Source organism: Schistocerca cancellata, chromosome 2 (assembly GCF_023864275.1).
Source record: "Schistocerca cancellata isolate TAMUIC-IGC-003103 chromosome 2, iqSchCanc2.1, whole genome shotgun sequence".
NCBI classification, from domain to species: Eukaryota; Metazoa; Arthropoda; class Insecta; order Orthoptera; family Acrididae; genus Schistocerca; species Schistocerca cancellata.
Window position 1 is genome coordinate 224538247 of NC_064627.1, and position 12125 is coordinate 224550371.

The following is a 12125-nucleotide window of genomic DNA, read 5'->3' on the forward strand; positions in this document are numbered from 1 at the left end:
AACGAAATAAAGTCTGACTTCTTTACATGTAACAAATCCGGAGCCTAAATTATTCGCTGCAGATTAATATCACACTAACAGCATTGGAATCCTAGATGTAATAAATGGATTCTTTTTTAGTTGATACTGTATCTTTTCATACATCGCTAGCGCATTTTTAAATTTTTTTTTCATTTTGCAATCTAACTTCACCTACCTCAGTCACGAAACCTATTGTCATTAATACAATGGTTCCCTCAACTCTCTGCATTTCATTTCACTGTTGTTAATGAATCAACATTTAATAGTAAACGTAATAGGTTACGGGTTGTCATTTTATTTCCTCGAAACTACACACAAGTTGTGGACAATAATATGGAAACACCTCAAACACAAGACATTACCATGCCTAATATGGTATGGTGTACGAATCCGCACCGTTGGCGCATTAAACAATTTACCGTCGTCTTGAAATACGTAAATACATATCCTGTATGGTTTTCACGGGAATCTTCTTATACAACTCTCCCAGCAAAATTGTGACAAGTTCAGGTAACAATGATGGAGGTCGGTAGCGATCATGCGCCCTTCTTTCCAAAGCATACCACAATGGCTCATTAATATTGAGATCTGGTGACTGTGGTGCCAGCGGAGATACGAACATTCATCTTTCTGCCCACAAAACCAATCCTGCACTACATGAGCTGTTCGAACAGGGTCCGTGTCGTCTTGGAACACGTCATCACTGTGGAACAAACACTGTACCACGGGACGGGCTGGATCAGCCAAAAGGATCATATAATCTTTGGCGACTTCCCAGAGTGATCATGGGGCCCATGGAATAACCGTGATATGGCTGCTCAAATCATCACCAAACCTCCGCTATGTTTCACTGTTCGGACGTAAACTTGGCCAAAAGTCGGAAACAGTGTGAAGCAAGACTCATCCACCGAGCGAGGTGGCGCAGTGGTTAGACATTGGACTCGCATTCGGGAGGACGACGGTTCAATCCCGCGTCCGGCCATTCTGATTTAGGTTTTCCGTGATTTCCCTAAATCACTCCAGGCAAATGCCGGGATGGTTCCTCTGAAAGGGCACGGCCGACTTCCTTCCCCATCCTTCCCTAATCCGATGAGACCGATGACCTCGCTGTCTGGTCTCCTTCCCCAAAAACAACCCAACCCCAAGACTCATCCGACCAAGTGATTTTCTTCCATAGTCCAGGTTTGTATGTCTTCGGTACTACGTGTTCCTGTTATGCACATTCGCATCACTGGTTAGCTGTTCAGGAATTCCAGCTTGCCCTGCAATTACCTGCTTTTGGAGCTGCCGTCGTGTAGTTTTGGTGCTGATAGGGTTCGTGAGTGCGACATTTAGATCTGCACTGACTTTTGCTGCTAGCGTCCTCTTATTTTTCGTCACAATCCTATTCAATGATCGTCCGTCACTGTCAGTGAACAGTTAATCTCGGCCGGCCGTTGTGGGCGAGCGGTTCTAGGCGCAGGTTCGAATCCTGCCTCGGGCATGGACGTGTGTGATGTTCTTATGTTAGTTAGGTTTAAGTAGAGGAGGATACAAGATGAACATCAATAAAAGCAAAACGAGGATAATGGAATGTAGTCGCATTAAATTGGGTGATGCTGCGGGAATTACACAAGGAAATGAGACGCTTAAAGTAGAAAATGAGTTTTGCTATTTGGGAGCAAAATGACTGATGATGGTCGAAGCAGAGAGGATATAAAATGTAGACTGACAATGGCAAGGAAAGCGTTTCTGAAGAAGAGGAATTTGTTAACATCGAGTATTGATTTAAGTGTCAGGAAGTCGTTTCTGAAAGTATTTGTATGGAGTGTAGCCATATATGGAAGTGAAACGTGGACGATAAATAGTTTAGACAAGAAGAGAATAGAAGCTTTCGAAATGTGGTGCTACAGAAGAATCCTGAAGATTAGATGGGTAGATCACATAACTAATGAGGAGGTACTGTATAGAACTGGGGAGAAAAGGAGTTTGTGGCACAACTTGACTAGAAGAAGGGATCGGTTGGTAGGGCGTGTTCTGAGGCATCAAGGGATCATCAATTTAGTATTGGAGGTCAGCGTGGAGGGTAAAAATCGTAGAGGGGGACCAAGAGATGAATACATTAAACAGATTCAGAAGGATGTAGATTACAGTAGGTACTGGGAGATGAAGAAGCTTGCACAGGATAGAGTAGCATGGAGAGCTGCATCAAACCAGTCTCTGGACTGAAGACCACAAGAAAAACAACAACAACAACAATATGTCTAGGGGACTGATGACCTAAGATGTTAAGTCCCACAATGCTTAGAGCCATTTGAATCATTTTTGAACTTAATTTCGTCCGCGTTGTGACTTAGCGGATGATGTTTTTTCCGCTTTTCCTGTATGCGGTATAAATCTTCGATACGGTGTCTCTTAAAACATCGAACACTTTGGTTACCTTGGTTACAGAAGCACTCACCATAGGAGAACCAACTGCCCAAGTTCTAATTTACTTAGCTGCGACATAACGCACTCGCAACACAGGACACTGTTCTCACCACGACTGAGACTTGCAACGTATTGAGGACATTGCACGGATGCCGTTCGCGGTCATCAAATACAACAGCGGCTTGCATCTGCTTTTATATTGAAGTATGCACTTTTCGCGGTGTTTTTGTACTTCTGTTCAACTCCTTGAAGTGGATACATAAGCACAGACAAACGTGTGAAACAAACTGTTACTAGTACGTGATTAAATCGAAATGTGTGCCTTGCGTTTTGTGTTTCAAATGCTAGCAGCGTACTGCACCTTCGAAATTCGCGATCCATGTCACTGGCAGGTGAACGCCTGCCTTGTGCTGTCAAATGTACCACACGGCGAGCTTAAATGTACGTCTTCTGTTTCAAAAAAGTCGCCACCGTTAACTTAGCTGTAAATGAACCACCGAAAGCGATCATGGACATAATTAACAGACATGTACTAGGCAAGATGGCGCTTTTAATTAAACACAACAGCACAGTCCTATTTGTAACACATCATCTGCCATGTGCGTTTTTTGGAGGACAGTATACAGAACTTGTAGTGTATTTTCTGAGCGTGTCATAGTCAAATTTTGATCTCCTGGAAACATACTTTTATGTGCGCAAGAGCTTTTCCTTCATTTTTATTGTTAGCAGCACTTGGACTATATCACCACTACACTATGTAACTGGAACATGCAGAAAAAAAAAAAAATCACGAAGGGTTAGCTCAAGCGTCTCTTACACTTTCCACGATAACGCCAATTTATACTGCAACGTGCTTGATTTAGCTTTGTCAATGACTATTTGTATTTCCGGCTGCGTTCACCTTTTTTCTGTTGTCTACCATTTGTTTTTCTTTTCACTCAACAATCTTCCATCTTCGTATCTCATATGTTAATCATGTAAAACGACAGCTATTTCACTATCAAGATGAATATCTGTTTTCATGGCATTTCCGGTTCTCTTGTTTACTGTTTACGTTTTGAATGGGCGGACGAAATCGTCGCCTTCTCACGCAAGGCCTTCGCACAACTGATATTGTTGTTACCCTTTATTTCACTTATGTAAACACGTGGTTTCTCTGCACAACGGTACACTGCATCCATGAGTTCTACAAGTGGAGTTACGAGTTTTTCAATTTTTCACGATTCTATGTACGGCAAGATTTCCTAGAATGTGCCCGCATTGGCGGCTGAACTAAAGCACACGCTGACAACGAAATAACGCTGTTCTATTTGGAGTTAGTTACAATGCTGACAAAAAGATATAAAGGAAAAACAGTTTACCGTTTGTTGATAATTTTTGCTTTTGGATCGTCTAATTACCACTGAACGAAACACAATTTTTGTACAATACGCGTTTCGCCTTTCTTCTTTGCAAGGCATCTTCAGTGGTCTGCAATATGTCCATATTTTTGATTATATTATTTACTTTGCATTTGGGACGAAGTATATATAGTAATACACAATTCTGGCAGTTTGTTTTTCTTTGATGTAGTAATAATACAATACAAAAGCAAACTGCCAGAAGTCTGTAACCTATATACACACCGCCCCAAATGTAAACTAAATAGTACAAACAAAAATACGTACGTATTCCAGGCGACTGAAGATGCTTTGCAAAGAATAGAGGCGCAACGCGTACGGCACAAAAATTGTTTCACTCAGTTGTAATTAGACGATCCAAAAGAAAAAATTATCAACATACAGTAATATTATACGTCAGTGGGGACGACAGGACAACAAGAGCTGAAGATAGAAAAAGAGTTTGTTCACAGACTGTATTACAATGAAAGTGATACATGACTGTTTTACATACTACTGTCAAGTCTTCTCAAACGTAGTAATAGTAATTTCATAAGTGGAGTGTTTCCACCGCACGTGAAATTCGGAAAAACGAAAGTTGTGAATGTTAAGCGCGTGCAAACGTTATCGGTTTAAGGCGAACTGAAATCATGTATCCCATCTGTGGAACGTAAGTCTTGAGTGTAAATAAGTGCACCGAAAACTAATTAAACTTTATGGAGCATATCTGTGTAACACAGATGGAACAAATATTGTTTGTGGCAGTCAGCTGTTGGCTTATTATGATAATCTACGTTGCAACCCAACTCGCAACGTAATAAATGAAACAGCACTTTTATAGAAGCATTCTTTTAGGTTGCAACTACCACCGTTCTGACTCATTTCATCGCTCTTAACTGCTATTTTTTTCCATTTATTTGCTATCTCAGATTTCTTCGGCATGACTCACGACGTGTTGGTGATACGACGTGTAATCACAAATATGTTCCCTAGATAACACGCAACTGTAAATAACAATATTCTGCTCGGCGTCATTTCGAGTTTTGACCTTTTTTTTTTCACTTCAACCTAGAAGGCGTGATGATCACCCGTTGGGCACTCTTGCAAAACGGCAAACTTTTCCTACAGATAAGCTAACGATTGTGAAATCTATCGATCACGTGCGCAGACAGTCAACATCTGGCTCTACAATGTGCTCCACTGTGTGCTTGACAAACCAAGTTCTACGACTTTTAAGTAAAGGTGTTGATGGCTACTGGTAGCACTGCTTATCACACCCACACCCACCCACCCACCCACACACACACACACACACACACACACACACACACACACACACACACACACACCTTGTGGCCGTGGCCGCTTGGCGGCGCCGTCATATACTTCAGAGCTCGAGGGTCTGCCTTCCTGGAAGACAGAGTGGGAGCAGAGCTGGCGGGCGCGGAGAACGAAGTGGCGGACCGCACAGCTTCATCGACGCCCATGGCTTCTGGTCGCGTTGCGCGGCACGGCTGCTGGTTCGCTGAACGAGGGCTAGGCCCGACTGGGTGACGCACTCTCCTCCCGCTGCGGCGCTCTGCTTATCTTATCTGTCGCTCCCATCCGCAAATCGAGAAGCCACAGCTTTGAACGGCACGCTCCATATCGCTCTGCGCAATACTCTCTATATTTCCTTTGTACAGAGCGTTCTCCTGATTGAAAAACAGCTCACAAAAAGGCGAAACTATGACAATAAATGAATTAATAGTTAATTGAAGAGGGACTGTACGTACGAAGTGCACGTCATGATGCACGTAATGTAACACGGCAAAAAGAGAGCCCAGACCACTGGAGACAGTTGCACAGGTTACCCCGCTGTCAACACTACATGTCGCAGTAATCAACATACATCCACCTGATGATGGAGTTTTAAACTTAAGCCGCCTAAGCAGGCAAAGATTTAAGTCAACCAGAAAATCACCGGTCCATCAGCCTTTTACCTACCGTGGCCAAAGTCTTCGAAGGGGTGTTACTGCAGCGTCTGCAATTCCTTCTCACCACTCATGATGTCATATGGCCATACCAGTTTGTCTTCCATCTGTCCCTCTCTTCCGAGCTTCAACTGGTGCTGTTCTCAGAAAACATCGCCTACAACCTCAACCGTGCCAACAATACAGCATCGGTGTATAGTACATGTGGTATCGATAGCTACGATGCCAGAGTGTAGGTAAAAGTTCTTAGGTTGGCACTACGACACCGACGACAGCGCCCTCTAGCCGGTGCTGTGCAGCTCTACGAGCGCCGCTCCAGATTCAGCCCATTTGTTCGCGAGCTGACGACCAACCAACATTGTTTCCTCTTCGTAGGGGGGGGGGGCGAGCCACTACAGATTTGGCATGTGCTAGCTTTGATACATCCGGCTTCGCTCCTACGTGCTCATCTTTAACAAACGTTACGTATATGTCATTGACTAATATTCATTATTAGATGTATCTTTACGTTAAAATCAGTACCGAGATTGTTCAAACAAATTTCGGGCTTGCAGCCGGTCGTCGTTCAATACTTCGCACGATATTTCAACTGGGCATCTGCCGGTCGTCTTCAGGTGAGCCGTCGCAGTCTGCGACGGCTCACCTGAAGATGACTGGCAGATGCCCAGTTGAAATATCGTGCGAAGTATTGAACGACGACCGGCTGCAAGCCCGAAATTTGTTTGAACAGTCAATTCGCCGGGAAAATTTTAAAATTCACAGTACCGAGATTGTTACTTCACCTGCTCCTACTCGCGTCCTACTTTCGGCCTACCCTTCAGTTTTCAGGAGCAGACCCACGCGCCGCCTTCCAGGCGGGATACAAAAGTGTATATATATCTCCACGTTTTCCCGGACTACCTAGTCAAAGTTATCTCCGGCTTCCTAATGGACCGTCGCTTTTTTGCCAAGACTGAGGGGCAGCGATTTACCATCAAGGCTTTGCAGCAACGAATTCCGTAAGGCTCAGCGCTGTCCTCCACAGTCTTTACAATTTATGTCAACGATGTACCGGTCTCTCCAAGCAGGTGCTTGCGCAATTCGCTCACGATACAGCCCTGCTCACAAGTAATCGACGAGTTACCACCGTCAACAGAATGCAGCACCATCTCAACCTCCTGGCAAACTGGACGGCCGACCACTTCATTCAACTCTATGTCGAACAAGCGTGGACCATAATGTTTACACGTCGCAGACCTCACCTTAGGGACAGTCTAGTGTTGAGCGGAACAGAAACCACCTGGACGAACCGCGTCAAGTATCTCGGTGTGCATTTCGACAGCAAGTTCCTCTTCAAACTCCACCTGACTGAGAGGAGAAAGAAAATCCTTAGACTGATCCACCAAATCTTTCCACTCTTGGCCAGCAAGCATATGAAAGTCTGTACAAAGCTCCGCCTCTACAAAGGCATGTTCTTCCGACCATGTTGGATGGGTGCTCCGCCTGGGGGACGGCGTGTGTATCCAACATCAAACTAGTTCAGGTTTTACAAAAATCGATACCGTCGGCTCATCGTTTGGGTACCCAGGTGGGGCAGGGTCCGTGACTAATAACAGGGACCCGACGTGCCGACTGTCCAATAACTTATCATCTCTCACACACGCAAACTTTTGGTCGAAGTGGATGCACTGAGGCCTTCGACAAGACATTTGGGCTACAAAGGGGCAGTCTCCCCTTCACAATTACACCGTATCTGGGTATCTCGAGTCATCGCCTAGGCGCCACGATAAAAAAACTGAAGAAAGTCAAATGAAATCAATCCACACCTCACACTGCTTCGACTCCACCCCAGAAGGGCTCACGAACCCCTACGAGCCCACAGCCCTTATTATGCTTAAATAAAGAGTGATTGCCAATTTACCTGTCAGTCACCATCAAGGCCATAGCACTTCAGCACACAACACGCCCCCCCCCCCCCCAAAAAAAAACAGTTTAAATCTCTAAAATGTGTAGTGAACATAAAATAAATTGTGACCAGGTACAGTAAACTCGTTGTTTCACTCTATATCAATAACGGTCAAGGAAAAGCCTAACCTGAAACATTAGCCTTTAAATTTTACAAGACAAAAAACACAATTAAAATGTACGTTTTGTTCAAGTGCCGCCAATGCGCTGAAATTCGTGATGTTTTGGAATGCGTTAGCCTGAAAGGAAACCGATGAAATAAATGGAAATACTAGTCTGAATAAGGGAGGTAAGTTTGTAGCGTGCGACATACCTATTCTATTTCTTAAAAATGTGCTTCCAAATGATGCATGTGGCACGAACTTGCAAAGCCCGAAGGTCTGAGTAGTCAGAGAACGTGTAAGGTAAACTCGGAGACAGCACAGCTCCAACGTATAAAGAGTGAACAAAGATACAGCATTATGAAGGCAAAATAATGTGAAACACTGTTGTAAAAACACGGGCTTTTTCTCTACGTACTAATAATATTTCTGTCGCTGTCACGGCACTACAAAGCCGTCTCTCTTCAACCAAAGCGATATTCTGAACGCAGATCGCCGAGAGAACGACCATCAAAAGTGACTGACGATACGATTGACGATACGATACGATACGATTGACGATACGATCAGAAAAACACACTCAATATTATAACGATTTCTATATTTAGCTTCCAGAAATTTCATAGTAATACAACTAAAGTAATTGCAATTACATGTGGCATATTTCTGCGTCGTAGACGTACAGAAACTCATCTCACACTACCATTTTCATCAATAGTAAGATTAGGGCTAAAGGCGCGTCAAGTACGAAGCCACGGCGGTTCACAAAGCGCAGAACGAACGAGAACAGAGAGATAATCAGACGTGTCCTTTTTCAAAAGGACCGCTCCAGCATTCGTCTTACCGTATTTTTCGGACTATAATACACTACGGACTATAGGACACAATTAGTAAGCATTTTTTTTAAATTACATTTTTACCATTTTTATTATTAGACTGCAAAGCAAGACTAAGAAAAAACTCTTCGTTTATGAAACTGGACTGACCATTAAAATCTCTAGAAATCGTCGTCTGAAGTTTTTTCTTCCTCCTCCTTTCTTCCACTTTCTCTTCCTCACCATCGTTGTCCTCTTGATGCATAAGATGGTCTTCACTGCCATCGAGAGCGTTACTCATGTCTCATTTCTTGAAAGATTTAACAATAGTGTCTTCACTCACTCTAGACCACGACTGTTTTATCCACTGACCCACTAGTTTGATTGGAAGCCGTTTTAAGGCTCCTTTCGGCGTGAAGTAATGTTGGGTTTCATCCACCATCCATTCTTCCATACCTCTCTCCTACACACTTTAAACGGTCTATTTATCGAGACATCGAGAGGTTGCAATTGTGAAGTAAGTCCTCCCGAAATAACAGCAACCTCTGTATTTTCCTGTCTCAATTTATCTTTCGCAGAATTTTTCAAATCACTTCTAAACTGATCTAGCACAAGAAGAGAACTCTTCCTCAATAAAACACCTTTCCTTCTCTCCCACAAACTGGTAATTCATAATTTCATACCAGCCTCGTCCATTCCATCCTCGTCATGTACGCGAACACCACCACCTGGCGGTGTTTCAGAAGGTTTTGGCATTGTTCTGTGCTTGAAAATGATCATTGGATTTAGTATCTTCAGCACAACACGAAAGTACAACAGTGTTGTGCATTTTTTCAGGTCCATTTGTTTTTACAGTTACAGTTCTAGCACCTTTCATGGCAGCAATTCTGTTACTCGACACATCAAATGTCAGAGCATTTTCGTCTTTATTCGCTATTTGGGTTAGTTCCACACTGGTTTTCTTTCGATGTTGAATAATAAAGCGATGAAAAGATAATATTTTCTCTTCTTACTCGTGCGGCTTTTTCTGAGATATTTTCGTTTTGGTTCGCATGCTAAGTCCATGACGCTTCATAAATCTGTAGCACCAACCAACTCCAACTTAAGTCTGTTAAGTTCCACTGGAGCACTAGCTTGCAATGTCCTTGAATCTATTTCAATGTCGTCTTCTAGTATTGGCCACTTTACATTCAGTATTCAATTTGCACATTGGTTTACCTCAGATTTTTTTGAAGTCCTTCTTTACCAGCCCGCCAATCGCGAATTTTTTTTTCTGCTGGTGGAGGGCCGAAATGCCGCCCAACTGCTCTGTTTCCATGATATTACTTCAATTTATAACCCGCATCATATGAATACCTTTTATTTTTTGCATTACAAATATAGCTAATAACAAACATATTGTACTGTTACCGATAACACAAATCACTTTCAGTTCAAGCTAACTGGCAGCGTAGACTGCAATGGCGCTTCATAGGCTAGACAGTGTTCTCGGTTTGCGATGGCGGGGCGGGAGCGAGATCTCGGTTTGCGATGGCGGGGCGGGAGCGAGACAGTGTCAGCAAGCTTTTGGATCCCCGCAACTCATGTTCGTCGCCTCGGTGCACTGCTGCTGCCAGCTGAATCCCATGTTGCCAGATAGAGATAGGTTTCCCGCGGCGTCGAATTTATGGCCATTTTTAGGACTGGTGGGAATTTTAAATCGAACACAGGACGTTTTCATATTAATTTCGAGTATAAGGCGCACCTGAATTTTGGAGGCTATTATTCGAAGAAAAAAGTGTGTCTTATGGTCCGTAAAATACGACTATCAATTGATGCAAACCCATGGAAAACCCAGATCTTGATGTCCGGGACGGTACTGGAGACCAGGTCGTCCAGAATGTATGTTCTGTGCCATGACCAGTGTGTCACCTCGCTTGGTTAACAATACACGCAGAAATGTGTTTTACGCCGCGCTGGAAATTATTTTCTCAATAACATAGCATATACTGGCAACTGGTTGGCCGATTGTCCTCTTTGTGACACAGCGGCAGATTTCTCACATGCATCAGCGCTTAGTACCGTTAAAATTATGTTGGTCTAACTGTGAATTAAACAACACCACACAGGGTTTATACATCAACAACGATAAGGGGAGAGGGGGAGAATAATATACAACCTCAATGCGGTGCTTGTTTGCGCACCGTGTAATCATGTAATGTATCGGGTCTAGCCAGCTGCCTGAATGCTTCTGAGAGTATTCCGATTCGCAGATGTACATTCATAGTAGTAACATTTACTAATTCTACATGTACATCTACTTCTATACTCCGCAAGCGGTCTTTTGGTGTGTGGCGGAGGGTAGTTTGTGTACCAGTGTCACTTCCTCATTTTCCCGTTCGAGTACCGTATGATTCGTGGGTAGAACGGTTGCTGATAAGCCTCTGTGTGGGTTCGAATCTCTCTAATTTTATCTTCGAGGCCATTTTGTGAGATATACATAGGAGGAAGCAATATATTCGTTGACTCTACTAGGAACGTACGCTCTGCAGCGTCTGTCACTAGAGTTGGCTGAGCATCTGCATCACGCTATCGCGCTTACTAAATGAACCTATGACGAAACGTGCTACTCTTCTTTGGATCTTATTTATTTCCTCTATCAATCCTATCCGGTACGCAGCCAAGTCTGACAAGCAATGCTCAAGTAGCGGTCGAACGAGAGTTTTATAAGGTACTTACTTTGTTGATGGACTGCATTTTCTGAGGATTCTTCCTATGAATCTCAGTCTTACCAATGATTAACAGAAACACTGATAAATTTGAGGACCTAAAGCACACCGTCGTTGATTTTGAGAGTGTAACAAGTATGCACGCACCTGACATCCTCGATTCGTAAGGTGATTCAGTTTCATCTATGCTGCAGGACCACACTGCACACATGAACAGTCACGAAAAGCTGTCTCACCAATTTCTCCGATATTCACCTCTACTTGGGCCCAAAGGACAAAGCATACGTCTATTGCTCTGCATTGCTCAATTGTTATCTAGGGTTGCCCACATAATTTCGTAACTACATGATGTAAGCAGTAGCAGCACTTCGTAACCGGATGTGTATTGGCAGTTTTATCTGGTCATCAAGCCACAGAATGTGCCTAATGAAAATAACGAAAAAGGCGAAGTATTGTAACAGATCATAATTATGTGTGCGGTACATTTACCATCTTTTCTTTACTTTGTGATTCTAGTTAACAAACTTTGTAACTTTCAAAAAACACTTCTGTCGCTAACCTATATATGAAAATTTTGTGAAAAACATAAATAATTAATATGATCCTTAACATTAATTAAAATTTCATAACATAAAGTAGGTACATAAATTTTCCGCGGGAAATACATGATGTTGATAAGTGGTAAAAAAACAAGTCAGCCCTAAGAGACTGGCGATTTGTCAACAAATTTGATTTCCAAGGACACTTTTCTCAAAACTTTACGCCTGTGATTTGG

At 43.1% G+C, this 12125-nt stretch overlaps 1 protein-coding gene across 1 annotated transcript in view; it reads right to left on the reverse strand.

Annotated features, from left to right (window-relative positions):
- LOC126161549 (serine/threonine-protein kinase 26) overlaps positions 1 to 5335 on the reverse strand; it is a 649054-nt gene extending 643719 nt beyond the window's left edge. The window contains exon 1 of the mRNA XM_049917483.1: positions 5159 to 5335. Within this exon, the coding sequence (XP_049773440.1) occupies positions 5159 to 5296 (138 nt within the window). The 5' untranslated portion in view covers positions 5297 to 5335. The remainder of the gene's footprint in view (positions 1 to 5158) is intronic.
- Positions 5336 to 12125: the final 6790 nt, after the last annotated feature.